Here is a 16444-nt window from a genome sequence, read left to right as displayed (position 1 = left end):
GTCTCCTCCGGTGAAACTTCCCCTGAATGAAACGCATTTCTCACTAATGCCAGCAGTGCAGGAGAAACTCCTCTCAAACTTCAGCTCGCCTGTTCAACTATTCTGTTCAACTACAGTCATGCAAGTCTTTTAGAAAGCTGCACATACCGCAACAACCTAACAGAAGATTGTTTTGAAAACAAAAGAAACTTCAATATAATGAAAATGTAATTATTTTGTCACTGTATAATAATTCAGTTGTTTTCGAGATTTGATGCCTTTATATTATTTACAAAATAATTTTTAAAGATGTACTTAATACAGCACCAAAAATAAGTGATAATTTACAAATAAAATAACGAAATACATGGAAATAAAAGTATAATTTAATTCAAAATAAAATCATTGCTAACCAAAATATGATGTGCAATTTACATCAGCACCTGTGGTTTTGGCACCAATTAATAATTTCGGTACCAAAATACAAAAATCTGTTAACTTCTAAAAAATATTAGTATTAAAAAAACAAAATAAAAATCAATAAAACAAAACCAAAAGAAGGGCCAGCTGCAACATTTGTTAAACAAAGTAACATAATAACAATTGTCTATAAATGTAAATGTTTATATTTAAAATAAACATTTTAAAACATTGTCAAAACACCTCAATTTCTTAAACATCTCAGCTAAAAAAAAAATTCAGTGACTGGAATAAAGTCTTTTATAGGCGATGCCATTAATAACATAGCCGATTGACTTTCATGCAAAGTAGCCACAGTCACATGAATAGCGTTCTGTTAGTCCGTAGTGTGTTAATCTCCTTTATCATGGCCTTATTAGGGCTGAATGAAAAACAATGCAAATGAACTGAAAGGTGAATGAGTTTCAATCACGCTCTCATCACAACCTACATACAACCAAAACCTCTTTATTACCCTGAAACTGTCTTTTGCGGGCTCACTCTATCTTTACAGGCAGCCAGTAACCAAAATCCCTTGCAAATACCAAACCATCAATGTTTTTGTATGAACCAAACCATTTGGTAAGAGCCGGATAACATAATAACTAACACATGACTGTCCCGGTCTGATTTCGTGCATGACAAACACCAATCATGAGACAGATGTGAAGAGGCTTAATCCATTAAACCCAGCATCTCCTCCCGGTTAAATCCTAATGAGGATTTAAAGAGCTCGGCCGCAGGGGGCCGTCGGACAACAGACACACCTTGCTGAGCGGTCTGCCCCCGACCCACTGTTCTCCTCTCTTATCGCACGCATCAGAGAGGAGCGCTGATGAAAGACGGCGAAGACGAATGCGGGCGTATTGACCCCCTGGCCGCTCTGCATTATGGGAAGTCTGATCCTGGGCCTGATAGAAAACCCCTGTAAGAGGGAAAACAAAAAAAGGAAGACTAGGAGAAGAAAGGCACAAAGAGAGCCGTGTCGTCTGTATTATAAAACAAAAAAGGAATCCGAGATCTGAATCCGTGATCTTTAATAAAGGAGCGTTCGGGGAGGCAAAATACGGTTTAGAGAATTCAGATATATTGATATTGACGGAACGTCGATATGAACACAATGCCACGGAACCGAGGCTGATGGAAATTGGCTTTGGCCACTCAAAGATAATCAGTTTCGCTAGTTTAAATGTTTCTCTACAAAGTGTAACTGCACAGATGGGATTTTGAGGCATGCGAAAGGCTTGTCCACACTTGTTCATCTCTAAAGGGAACGACACGTTTTCACAGCAGGATCCACGTCATTTAACCAGAGCCTTCAGCAAAAGAACCAAATCTGTGAGGAATCTCGTGTTTTAGTTTTGGCTCAGAAATAAACAAATAATAAGAAGTGGGTTATTATTATGAGGAATGTCAATTTAAAGCTTTAATACTAAAGCAGTGTTTACGCTATGCAAGAACAACCTTTGCATTTGCCCAAGGCAGAATGCAAATGGATTTACTTCCAACTTTAAACTTTAAAAAATGTCTCATTTTAACTTTAAACTGAAGGCCAATGATATGCTTGTGTTAAAAAATACATTGATTTATAAAGCCATGCTGTGTCCTTTCAATACTTTACATTTCTGCAAACGTATTATAATTATATAAATGAATATAATAAAATTTCACTAAATATGCATGCAAATATTTGAATTCAATCATATTAATCAGTATATAATTACTCAAATTCGCATCTAAAATAAAAGTTTGTTTACATAGTATATGTCTGTGCACTGTGCATATTTATTTTGTATTTATAAACACGTACACTTACACATACATGTATATATTTAGGAACTATCTGCATCTGTATAATTATATACCATCGAAATGATATATAAAAAATGATTTATTTTTATGTTTTTCTGAAATATATTCACGTATGTGTATGTACACACATTACTATGTCATCTGTATTCATGTAATTGTTTATAAATACAAAATTAGTATGCACAGTGTATATTATTATAAACAGTATATTTTATTCTGGATGCAATTAATCACGATTAATCGTTGATCAGCCATTTTTTTACTCGCATTCGCTAGAATGGCTGTAAAATCACAACACAAATCAGCTCAACATGTTTCTTCCTAAAATTTCCGTTTGACACACGTTGAGGCACGTGCACAACCCTGTCAATCACAGAAAGCAAGAGGTCTCGCTCTGATTCTGTCTGTGTGTGAGTTTAGAATGCAAAACGATCCAGAAACACAGGAAAGACACGAGAGAGAGAGACAGTGAGAGAGAGAGAGAGAGAGAGAGACCACTACAACAGAGGGGGAAACAACAACTTAACAGATTTCACATTGACGTCTACCCAACCCTAGAGCGAACCATGTAATATTCTACACTTTCATTTCATACGATACACAAAACGTACGTTCTGAACTAAAACAAGCCAGGATATATATAGATCTGCCACTCTAGACGTGCGTGTGACATATTTTTACAGTTAATCAGCCGACATTCAACTGAGGTGTTTAAAGTGTAGACAGACAGCTCATTTCAGTCAGAGAGACAGATGGCTCATTTCCGACAGAAAGAAAGACGGCTCGTTTTCGACGGAAAAGACAGCTCGTTTCAGAAGGCATGAGGGACAGACGCTGTCCAAATAAGAAGAGCATTTAAGGAAGAAAAGATGATTTCTAAGGTTATATGAAGTAACCAAACTGGATGGTATGGAGAGTTATATATTATATGTATAGTTTGTGTACTTTGCTTGATAATTTTCTTACTTGATTGAGAAAGCTGATGGATGCAAAGCTGCTGTAAAATAGTCATAATGACATCAGAAGATGGGAATATTTACCCAAAGCCCCGGATTTCCATACACTTGACCTAGTATTTATGCGTATCATGTTCACCATCCAAAATTCAATGGGCGTGACCTTTAAATATCTTGAAAGATTGACCAAATCTCCAGCTCTGATGTAAAAACCACAGTTGAAATGGAGGCATCACAGGTCAAGATTGCAATCTGCTTTCACAGCCACAGAACATCATGAAAAGCTATTCACACGCTGAAACTGGGTAATACATTCGGCTAATAATAGAGGCAGGTGAAAGTTAGTTCTTCATAAAGCAAAAGTTCAACCTTTAATTCTGTTTTGTCAAAAGGCTAGAGCGACGAGAGCGATGTTAATGCTAAGATATGTGATTTGGCTGTCTAAACGTCGCACGGAAGCCGGTCTCAAATGAATTAAAAGTGTTTTTATGAATACAGGCGGGCGGCTGGCGGTTCGGGTCACGGTTCCCCGTCATTCGTTCTGAATGAGCTCGTGGCAGAAGGACACAGTCGGATATTATTCGGTCCTTTCCATAATTAAAAAAAAAGAACAGCTCGTATTACTCACAGTCCTTTGGCGGCAAATTGGCCAGACGTATGCAGCAACGCTTTCTTTCAAAACTACTTAGCCACCTCCTGAAATAATCCAGTGAGAGTGTGTTCAAAGCAAAACTGTAATTGCTGGTAAATGATGATGTTAATTTTTCAGACAATAAACCTGCACCTCATTATGGTAATATGAAATGAGTCAATAAGAGTCCTGTTGACTTTCATAGCCAGTAATCCTGAGCACAAAAGCCTGAAATGTTTTGTTGTGGAAATATTCTCAGTAAGACTTGACACGCACACTACAGTACGCCAGTGTGTACTGTAAGCGTGCAGTGCTTTCGGGAAGTGTTCCATTTCTGCACGGCTAGCACTGTCAAACAAAATGTAAAATAGGAGAAACATTGACAATTGGGATCCTGAACACACTCCTCCGTCTTAAATTGGTCGCAAAACAGAAAGTCCTGTCTTAAAGTGACAGTTCCGGCAAAAATTTAAATTCTGGCATCACTTATTCACCCAAAACCTGTTTATGACTCTTTCTTCTGTGGAACACAAAACAAGATATTTTGAGAAATGTCTCAGTGGTTTTGTGTTCACACAATGGAAGTCAATAGGCCGCAATGTTGTTTGGTAATCAACGTGCTTCAAAATATCTTCTTTTGTGTTCTGAAGAAGAAAGTGATACATGAGGGTGAATAAACTTTCATTTTTGGATGACTGTCCCTTTAAACTCAGTTCATTGGCTGATCCAATTGAAACTGAGTTTGAGGGTTTGAGGATCCTTATGCTTTCTAAATCAGATTAGAATTTATTAAAAATATGAATATAACTGGCCAATTTAGTGTTACTTAATAAAAAACGAACACATTAAACATCGTTCCGTTCTGTTTTCAGGGCGTTTAACATTCCAAGTCACAATATTAGGACAACGTCGCCTTTTAACATTTATCATAGAATCCTGAGAGATGAATCACTGTTGTGAAGCAGAAATATCACTAGGATTATCAAATAAGCATTAAAGGCTCCGACTAATATACCATTCAGCATATATAGGCCTGATTCATTTATAAAACAGCACAATGCCACATTTCATACGACGGCAGACGTACCATCAATAAAACGGCTCCACGATATTTTATCAGCGCTTTGCATTTCAGCTTCATAAAATACCAAAAAGAAGGCAGCCGGGGAAGATGCGCAGAATACAAATGAGCTACATCCAAACTTATAGACAGCGTTCGGCCCACGAAATGAAATCAGAGAAAGATGAGATGTGAAGTTTCTAGGATATACTCGAGAGGGACAGGAAATAAAGCCTCGAGCAATCAATCTTTCTAAGTTTCTGCACAAGCGAAAACTTCCTGCCATTTATGGCTATGGCAGTAACCCATTTAATTCAATTATAAAAATGCATTAAAAAGATATTACGGCGGGGACAGAGTGTAATGAGGCGTGTTTACTTGAGGATATTGTTTATAATGAGCAGTTGTTGGGTTTAGGACTATAGTTAGAACAGGACATACGAGTAAACAGACGCGGAGGAGATGAGGGAAAACTCTGACAAATACAGAGGCAGCAACACTGTGTGGTCTTTCTTTTAATATAACGGGGAAGAAAAATAAGGCGGGCTTAGCATTAATGCGCACGGCTTTCCGTGAACCTCGGGCTGTGTGTGTCGGAGAAGAAACAGTCATTATTTATCCCAGCTATCCGAGATGCTGTCTGCCCTCGAACCGAGTACAAGCAAAGAAACTTCAACTCCATAAACTCAATGTGGACTAAATCTGATGATGTCACACAGATATTGCATTTATGATATACAGTGGTATATAACAAAAGAAAAGGAAGCCAAACTTTTCACGTAAAAGCAACACAAACACTGATCAAAATGGCAGAAAGCATGATGAAATGAAATCTAATGCAAAGACATTTCCAAGTGTCCAAATACGTCACAAAAATAAAGTCTTACCGTCAGAACTCTGCACAACCGTCAGGACGAACACCAGGCCGCAGAGAGCCAAAGACCTCCATTCTGCACATCCCATCCTAGCTTTGACCGGTCTGGCCGCCTTCCACATTTTTCTGTCGAAATCACTGTAGTCACAACGATCCGGCGAAGTCACTCTCACAGATAACCATCATTGACCTCCAAGCCTGCAAGAAAACCACAGCAGACTGTCAACGTTCGGCGGTCGATGAAAACCTCCTCGGGCATGCAGACTTCCTCTGTCAAACTTCTGCAGTTTCTCTCGCCCGAGGTCCCACCTCAGGATTTCTGTTTGTCGCAAGAAAGGGGCGGCAAATTCACACCGATTTACTCCCGGGAGCGGAAACCCTCTGTCGGAAGGTGATTGAGACCTGACACACCACCTCCCGCATTACAAACAAGGTGGAGAAGAAACCATTCATCTAAAAGCCTGGTCTTCACTGTTTATCTGACCCTCTCCCCCCAAACCTGTTCTTCAAGCCTCCTGAAACTGGTTTGTTTGGCCCTCGGAGTGTCCACTAAAGCCACGTCTCCTCTGCCTGAGAGCCGAAGATGACTCGGTCACACACGATACCTCATCTTTTAAATGTTTTCCTTCTCTGCATGTTTACACCCTCCACCGGTCTCCCATAAAACACACTCAAGGCCTCGTGGGAAACATCGTCACTGCGGTAACGAGCCACTTAGGAGCCCATTAAAAACAGTGTGCGCGTCCCCATAGTTTGTTGAAGACACACTAAATATATCTCACCACCCTTGAATAAACTGTTGCAGTACGAGGCCTTTCCCAATGTCTGCCGCTCAAAAAGCAGTGGAATGTGCGTTTCTTTTGAAGGAATTTGAGAAGAAACAGCAAAGGTTTAAATTGAAACTTTGGTGAAAGATAACTAGAACGATGTCTTGTGAGCTAACCTTATGAAAATGACATCGATATTGAAAGCTGATATTGTTTGCCCTGTATGCAACGGAAATGAACACTGCGGCTTTTAGTGTTACACGTATATCTCAAATACAAAACTATGGACAAACACATAAAAGTGTAAAGTTAGAGTAGAGAGGAGTATGTACATTGAAAACAAAAATACTGTTAAAACTGTCATTTCCAGCAACTGGGCCAACAACAACAAAAAAACTTAAAGTAGCATTTTTTTAAGTGAAATTATATGTTTTTTTGTTATGTTATTTGTTATCTATTTCTTTAATCTTAACATTTTCACTGTGGTTTTTTACACTTTTGAAATTTTGTAAAATAAAGCAGCAGAATTACAGCTTTTCACAGTGTAGAAAATTTTAATTTTAAGTCAAAATTAGTAAGGAATGTTCCCTGATGTACATGAGGAGTATATCTAGTATAAACTGAGTAAACGTGAGTATAAAGTAAACAGTATTAGAAGCATATAGTCGCTGTTAGAGTGAAACCTTGCATCTCCACTTTTAATAAATCATTACTATTTGTGTCCATTCATGTTTGTGTGTAGATTTTGAAAATATTTAACCAATACAAAACTATTGAAAAGACCTTGTCACGTTTGACAATTTTTTATTCTTTTTAAAAAATGTAGCGATATCAACATGTGCAATAAAGATTTTGGAGATACACGGTTCCACAGCGGTAACAGATTGAAGAGAAATAAGTGACCATAGCTGCATAGAGTGATAATATTGCACATTGGCAATTCACATTTAGTATAAACATTATACCTGATAATATATGAAGAGTTTGGTTCCAAAATGAGATAACTCAAAAATCATATTTTATTACTGTGCATTCCAATTAAATCAAATCAAGCTGCAGTTGTTTTGTTTTGATGTAATCCATAATAAATAAAAAACACAGCTCAACTAACACAATAAAACACAATAAAACATTATAACATAATAAATAACATGTTTTAAAAAGAATCTCATTTTGGAACCAAACTCATCATATATCTTTTGGTACATTTAATATACTATAAAAATATTTACCCATGGTTTAAATATAGACACCATTGTTTTGGGGTTTATTTGTAGTAAAACCCTAAATAACCATTGTCTCACTGCAGTAATCCTTGTTTAAAGCACATCATGATCATCTTTAAGTTGAATCGCTCCGAATGAAAGTGTCTTATAAATGCTTAAATGTATTTACAATCAATCCATCGAAAACCATGTTTACAACACTTTTACTATAATAATAAAACCACATTTCATTTTAAGAGCAACCTTTTAGCTTTATATACCATCATTAGGTGTGTTTATGAGGTGAGAAAGCATTAGATTGAGTAAACATTGGGAGCCTGTTTTACATAAATTACCCCAAGACTGAAGTGTATGGCGTCATTAGCACATTAGCAAAATAGCGGCGCCAAAGTAAACGAAATCCCAAACCAACTGTGCTTAACATCTCTGAATCTTAATTTCCCATTCACCTTATAGTATGAGTGCCTGTACGATTTTGGCTGAGGTAAAAAAAACTATTGAAGCCGTCGAAGGGGCGGTGCACAGCAGGTTAGCTGTGAGGAAAATAAATAAAAGGGTGAGGGTTGATCCCCTAACACAGATGAGGGGTGTTCGACTAAATCAGCGACAACAGCTCCGTACTTTCATATCACCGTCTCACGCTGTGAGCGTTTAACATGCTGATCAGTCTCCAGAAGTGGAGTTGCGGCCGAAAGCGGCGCGCCTGACTCCCGCGCTCCTCATTAAACGCGTCGAGGTCTCTCCCCTCCGCGGGAGGCCTTATCTCCCTGAGCTGAGGCAAAGACCGCCGATCAACACCTGTTAAGTGCTTCAAACAAATACCGCTGCACGAACGCCGACACCACACAGCGGGGAGGCCTGTTGTCGCCGCTCTGTGTGTTTTGCATTCGCGACTGAAATTAAAAACTCTAATCATGACAAATTAGGACGGCTTGCATTCATCTGAGGATTCAGGCAGCGATGTTTGATCCCCGCACGTCCTTTGATTTACGGAGGGAACCGGGATGATGTTTTGGGATGAAAGAATGACTGAATTTGCCGATTATGAAAGAAAACAACCACCAGGTGTATGTTCCTAAAGCTTTAGAAACTAAAGGGAGGTCTTGGTTAGTGTATTGAATATCAACTTTTTCCCAGAGGAATTTGAGTTCAAACGAAACACACCGGAGAGCGCAAGTGTAAAATTGACGTTAGTAGGGCAGTTCAGATAGTTGGGAAGAGTTTGACGGAAAGGTTCGAATTATATGCTCTGACTTATATTGTGGACTTGGAAAAGCCGCGCACAGTTTGAGACGCCGTTAAGATCTCTTCTGAAACTCCAGAGGAGACATGTGAGCTTACCGGGATCTCCATATGCGCTCGGTGTAATCTCACTGCTGTCTAGAAGAAACAATTGAGATATTAAAGAAACCATCCGAGTGACTTTTCTTCCCTATGGATAAGGACTGTGATGGATGGGAAGGTCCAGACCCGAAGGGTTTTTTCACAGCTGTGTACATCTGCTCCGACAGACCAACAGCACTCAACAAAACAGTGGAGCGAAATAAAAGAGGAGCTGTTGAAGAGCATTCCAGTTCTCCGAGCGAGAGGAAAGCCGTTCAAATCAGCTCTGAAAGGCCAGTTTGAGATGTTAATGTGGAAACCCAGAAACAAAGGGCAGATGTGTAATTATGCGCCCGTCTTTCCCCCGAGAGGCGGCCAGACCTACCGGAGAAAAGAGGAGGAGTCTTCCATTCAGAGGGATGGGCGCCAGAATAATGCACAAGAGGGGAGGCAGAGGGAGGCGGGGGGAGTTTACAAACTTTACAATGCGAGATTGACAGCTTGCAAGTCTCGCTTGACCTCTGAATTAACCCCCAAGCGTTCAATGAACTACAAAAAGAGCCGTGAGATTGATGCTCAAAGAATATGACAAGTGTATAAAAAATGGGCTCATAAACACGGACACACACTCCCACACGCACACACCATGCCGGGACAAAGCAGACAAACTGACAGGCTAAATATTCACAATACGCCATTAGCAATGCACACCGTCGTGGAGATCTGCCCGTGAAGGGTTTGTTTGTGATGTTTCTGTATCTCTGCTGAAATATCAGGTCAGCGATCAGATGACGGCGTCCCGTTGAGGCAGAAACGCTAGAGGAAATCGATCGGTGGTCTAGGGGCGGGCCGCTTAATGCACAACACCACACGAGTCGCCCAGAATGCGGCCCATCTGATTCCGCTGTCGCACATTTCACCTTTGCCATCCGGACGTTGCTGGTTTTGTGCATCACGAAAAGAACGAAGAGAGAACGTATTGATGTGACTTCACGTGATGGATGCGTTTGGGTCATGTAGACGCACGCTGAGAGATTAATCGCAGCTTCGCTAAAATATGACATGCTGAAGCCACAAATATGCCCTCTGTTTCAAAGCATTTCGGAAATGTTCCGTTATAGGCCTTTACAGTTTTGCTGTTTGTCTAGGTTGGGTTTATTGCCATATTTGTGTATTAACTGTAAGATTATTGCTGTAAATAATATAAAAACAATGCTAATAATAATAATATATATATATATATATATATATATATATAAATAATTGAATGAATAAATAAATATTATTAGTATTATTATTAATAATAATTATTTAAATAATAATTTATATTATTATTGTTATAAATAAATGACTTATTTATTATTTTAATGCATTGTTTCAACTGAGAAATTCACCACACAAAGTGTTGTGATATCTTAGAAAACCTAATGCCCTCAGAAAGGTGCCCTTGAAAAACTATACCAGTGTTCCCTACAAATAAATAAATAAAAAATAAGTAAATAAATGAGAATATCACTGTCATTGAGTCATGAACAAAGAGCTAAAGACTCTCCAAACGCTGCTGTGAAAGTAACGGCTGGGAAGATATGCCGTGATATTGCAAACCAAATCTACATGGACGTGGTAAGCAAATCCAAATCGAATCAGACAGCCGTCTTGCTCCGTTCAGAGGGACTTCCGCTGTTTTTAATGGCATTTTAGTGCATTATTTCAAAGGCGAGTCATTTAACCCTTGTAAACCGAGTCAGTTTACAACCAACCCCTATTGCAAAGATATTAGTTTAACTGGCCATTTAGCTTCCAAAAAACGATCTGGAAAAGATACACGATTATGTAAACGCGGCAACAAACAAAACTGCACAAATGAAAGCATGTAGATGCAATATTAAGCAATATATGACAATCTAAGTGCTGAGAAAATACTGCCTTTGAATCAAACGTCAATCCTTTTAACTTCTTTTCATCTTTCTCTCATAAAGATTCATCAATCAAACGAGTAAGTGAAAGGAACACGTCCAGTAAAATGCAAAACCAAAGCGGTACTGAATTTCTATAAAGCAAAGCTTTTAAAACTGGCTGCTTGAATTCAGGTGAAGTTGCTTTAGAAATAGACACTCTTCAGTAGAGATTACAGAGTGCCACATACATATACAGGAAGGGGGTAGTTTACACCTCTGCTCATTATTCCGATACACAGCTTTCTAATTCTGGCAGTAAATGACATACACACCGACGTAATAACGTGTGGAACGCATCAGAAATCCTATTAAAATGGCACGCTGTCTCTCAGAGATGATTATAATGGGACTCCACTGCTATGAGTAAGTAACTTTTAACACGGTCTCGCATATTGTTAACAGTAATTTTGATGTTTCCGAGGACAAGGAGTGGATTATCTGAAATGAAATGTAAAAAAACGTCATTTCCATTAACTGATAGCGGCAAATTCCTCCTTTAAGGTTGCGCACGATAAGGAGGATTCGGCCCTGTCGTGTTTTCCCGAGTTGCCCGCTTTTTAACGGTAATGGAGTGATATTAATACGGGGAGACGTATAAGAAGGTCAGAAAAATTCTGAGGACCACCATTATACGGGTATCTTACACCTGCCAATCAGCGGAAAAAGTCCTTGACACTTCCAGTTTCCCCTTCAGTCGGGACGCGGCACGGCGCGGCAAAAATACTTTTATTGGCAGGAAAATGCAGCACTTACTGCGTCTATGCATCAGACAGGCCCGTATGAGGGGAGCGAATGGGGGCACGGCATCTGTCTCCACGGCACGATAAGAAAGCCCCCCGATGCAAGAGGTCACGAAAAATCCGGAGAGAGAGGGAGAATGGGGTTTGTGCAGCCTTCCAGACAAAACCTCGCAAGGCTCATCGTCTCAGTTTCAACAAAATGCATGCATTTTTTATTCCCTCTAAAGCAATAAAAGCACCGTTGCTGCAGGTGAAAATGTGTGCATGTGTGTGCGTGCATGTTAGCGCGATTGTACACAAAAGCGGTCCCAAACATGCTCCATCATTTTGTGTTATACGTTCTTATATATTTATACTCCTGCTTCCATCGAAGAGGTCAAAAAAATAGATTACCGAATGAGTAAATACGTAGAAATGGAAAACAATAAATGAGTGAAAATTGAAATTGATTGACTATCTAAGTGCTCAATATGTGACAAGTGGTTGAAGAGACTTGTGACATCAGCCGAAATATAAAAGTTGTTTCAGGTTACTGAGGGGGAGTAAAATCACATTTGGAAAGATTACGTTTTCCACAGATGAATCATGCACAAGAAGACCAAGAATGTGTATTAAAGGACTAGTTTGCCCAGAAATGTGTTTACTTAACTTTACATGAAATACACAATAACCATAAATGTAACTACAAATTTGAATAGTGGAAAAATGACTGTGATTTTATCTGAACTATACATAAAAGATACAATTATAATCAAATGTTCATTTTGGATGAACCATCCTTTAAAGAAAGTAAACAGGGTTCATTCTTTGCCATTTGGTTATTGAACAACATCTTATTCACACTCACACTCACACATGCACATGCACACGCACACACACACAAACACACACACACACAATCCAGCACATCTGTGTGCAGATAGACAGTGTCTCTCAGACAAGAGCAGTTGTATAAGCGTAACGCCTCCTCTGTCCCTCTATTAAGCACCAGATCATCAATTATTCAGCACCATCGTGAGCCATTATTCAACAGGATGATTAATTTTTAAGATGGCAGAAGGGAACACAAAACATAAAGTGAGGGGCATTAAAAGAACCTCTTGAATGGGTGACATTAGGAGCGGGGTGGCACAGAAACCGATGATTGATTTGGGCGGCGTGATTGATTGATTTCCTTCGAGAGGAAATAGTTTGGAGATGAGTCGAGCTGCGACAGTTCACACGCTAGCGGAGACGCATTAGGACGGCATATAAATATTTACAGACGCTCGCTCCAGCATCGGCTGAAAACGGAATGTTTTAAAAATCGAACTTAAAGGCGTGAATGCGTTTTTTACGTTTCCGGATTTTCGCAGGCATGCCGTCGTGAGGCTGAGCAGAAGCTGAGAACAGTAAATCGTTTAAAATCGGCAGGCAGATAAAGAGGGCGGAGTTCGCTCCCGGAGAGAAATCAACTGTCAGGTCTAAATCTCTCCTGACAACGCAACCGGCAGTTAAAGCCTCATGCTAAACCTGATGCTACCATATTGACCTTTTTCCAAAGACACGATCAAAACTCCAAGGCCGTTCACTCTTCAATGAGTTCAAATGTACGCCTGACTTTGCATACAAAATATATTGTGTCGTAAAACCAATACAACCATAAAAACTGCTGTTCTCTTTTTCTGTACGCTATAGATTTTACACATCAGTCTTTTTTTTAAATAAATGTCTCATAAGAGTCAGCGGCCACTCTGCCCATGGAGCCCCCCATGCGTCGCTGGGGGCCGGTGGCATGAATCCTTAGCTTTGATTTCAATGGAGCTAAGATTGATGTTCATTGGACAACAGAACTCTAAACATGTCATTGTGGGTCCCACCTGGACTCCTCTGGCAGACTGTGACAGCATCTATTTGCAGTGGAGAAAGCATCTAATTGTTTGTGAGACTTTAGGATTTCAATCATTTTATTTTTGTCCTGTCTAAAAGTCTGTGTTCTCTATAGAATGATTGGATGAGCTCTAAGATGGGTGGAGTTTGGTAACAAAGGGGCAATAATTGAAACAGTGACATATGACTAATAGCATCATTCTAACCCAAGGCGTTTAGTAACTGTTTATAATTGGACTTTCGTATAATTGCATTTGCACATATTGCAAAAAAAAATATTTTGAGCTTGGTCAAATGTTTTAAGTCATTTCAGCATTTCAAAAATAAACAAATGATGAATAAAATACCTTTTGGCCACAGATATTTGAATCCAACGTCAATTGAATCCAAAATAATAAACCCCGTAATGAATTCTTTCAGCGGGCCGCTTCATGTGGCTTAATCTGGGTTTGTGCGTTGGAACCGATGTGTTTATTTGGTTAGAGAAAGAAAAAGCAAAGGAAGTGACCTTAGTTTTCACCATCACCTCACACCAGCTCAACATAACGTACGGATGCTTGGCAAAATGTCCCCTTGGGTCTCCACTCGACCGTTTCTGTGGTTAAACAGGACAAATTGTGGTCCTGCATGGCACTCATGAAGACATTCCACTGTCCCATCTGCTTTTCCAAATATTTTATAACAGAATGGACAGATTACATCACTATTCCTCCCGAACCTCAATTTTTTTTGGTTTTAGATGTTTTTATGGCCATGACGAAAATCAATGGATATTGATATGCACATATTGAGTTTGGGACCAAACACTAAACATGGGATACATTATATGTTCTAATATGTATAAGGCTCGGCTTAGATTTATAAGCTTTGCAATGATTTTGTAAATGTAAAGAGACATTGAAATTTCTGAGCTAGTAACATTACAGAACATTGCATAAATGATGACAGGTTCCTCAAATACTGCCATTGGTCAGTCTCATCATAAGTTGTTAGCAACCTACAATTCTATCTGCATATTAAGACTTAAGAATGTATTAACATCTTTTATTCATTTTTAATCTCTTTCTTTAAAGGCAAATGTGTGTTATATCAAAGATATCACAGCCACCGAATGGAACAAAATATTGGCAAAAACAGGAGGCACAAATGCCTAGGCTCTCAGATGTCTCGAGTTTGTTTGTGTGGTGATTTGATGGGGATCTCCCATTCTGATCTGTTTAGACTCAAGATTCCAGTGGAGAGAGCCAAGAGAGATGGTGTCTGGATGGTTAGTCTCATTTACATGTGTTAACTAACGCTGTCAGCAGTGGAAGTGAGTCACAGCTGTCCCCGCACCAGATTGAGACCGAAGCTGTTTGACCCCTGACACTTTTCAAACTTTTCGAGGAAGCTGAAGGTCTAAATTTCAGTCCTACACATTCCAGATGAAGAGTACAAAAGGCCAATTCACACTTCAAGTAGTGGTCAAGTCACCCACTGATATTGAAGGTTGGTTCTGTTTAATAAATGGCTGTAGCAGTTGGGTATAAAAATCATCCAATGGTGATCATGATGTAACCATGGTTTCATACTAAAAAAAAAATCATACTTGAACAAATAACAAAATGACAAGCTGTGTTTTCACCTTGATAAGGAGAAATGACAGAATTTATAGTGAAACTAATGGTTAATATCAAATTTTGACGCTTGTTTTTTCATAATTACAGTTTGAGACATTGGTCTGGATTTCACAGACTAGGTCACAAATATTCATATTTTTTTGTGTGAATTAAAGTTAAAAATATAATTTGAGATCAAGCATGATATCTGTTTACAATTGTAGGCAATGTGTACAATTTATAAAAAAATGATATATGTTACCATTTTTATAAATAAATGTTTTTATACAACACAAAAATAGTGACATAAGAATTCAAAATAACTATATTTGTTCAAACATAAACAATGCATTCACCTACTTTATTTTTTTTTAATTTTGTGCCCTTTTTTTGTGTCAAAACCATTGGTGCTGGATTGAAGATAATAAAGATATTATCATATAAATTTACACTGACATCACAGATTAGCACGGTTAGCTCACATTAGCCACTGCTTTACATCCAAGCTAACTCATTAAAAAATCTCTTTTTGCTACATTATCGTTTGCATCATTCTTTATTTATTAGTTTCTAAAAACCTTTTTGTAAAACTCAGACGCCCATTAAGTTATTTTTGCCGCTTGTGGTTCTGGGGCTGTTTATCTCCCAAATCTTGCAACTTGTTAGTTGTCTTAAACATCAAAGATTGTTAAAACAGATATGCTAGTCAAGTTTGTCGCAGAGGCTGAAATGGCGCAAGAGTCAAACAGACTCGGCATGGAGTGACTGAATTAGCCTGACAGAACACATCTTCATAGCCTCACGCTCCATCAATGCTAACAAGCCCACGCGCAACTCTGGCCTGGCAACCATCACGCAGATAATGTGTGACCATGTTTTCTTTCCATTTTCCTCCTGTTTACGGTGTAATAAATGCATGATGGAATTGGTAACAGTGGTTTGCTGGATGGCCTGAAGCCTTATGCTAGCATTTGTGAAATGTCCCAAGGAAAGGTTTGGATACCGTCGCACTGTCTCAGCCTCACTCTTTAATTTACCGTTTGACTGTGACAAATTCATTGCATAGAGGTGTTATGTCGTCGATATTGGAATCGACCAAGGAAAGCGTTAAAATACGAGCGGCAAACGCCTCTCTCGCCTGGAGAAAATAAAAAAAACTATATGAAGTAATGATGGACATTCAAAACCAGCG

The 16444-nt window shown here is 38.9% G+C and overlaps 1 protein-coding gene across 20 annotated transcripts in view; it reads right to left on the bottom strand.

Annotated features, from left to right (window-relative positions):
- Positions 1–16444, bottom strand: part of adgrl2a (adhesion G protein-coupled receptor L2a) — a 102313-nt gene that overhangs the window by 75027 nt on the left and 10842 nt on the right. For 19 of the 20 annotated variants that reach the window (XR_008904979.1, XM_056734564.1, XM_056734573.1 and 16 more), the window contains exon 2: positions 5785–5969. Coding sequence is in view for 18 of the 20 variants with exons in the window: in XM_056734564.1 (XP_056590542.1) it covers positions 5785–5893 (109 nt within the window). In the remaining 2 variants the exon portion in view is untranslated. Of the gene's footprint in view, positions 1–1205; positions 1262–5784; positions 5970–16444 lie in introns of those variants that run through there. The other variant, XM_056734572.1, reaches the window with a different exon arrangement.

The sequence above is a fragment of the Triplophysa dalaica genome, chromosome 21 (assembly GCF_015846415.1).
Source record: "Triplophysa dalaica isolate WHDGS20190420 chromosome 21, ASM1584641v1, whole genome shotgun sequence".
In the NCBI taxonomy this organism is placed as follows: Eukaryota; Metazoa; Chordata; class Actinopteri; order Cypriniformes; family Nemacheilidae; genus Triplophysa; species Triplophysa dalaica.
This window is presented reverse-complemented; position numbering and strand designations above follow the sequence as displayed.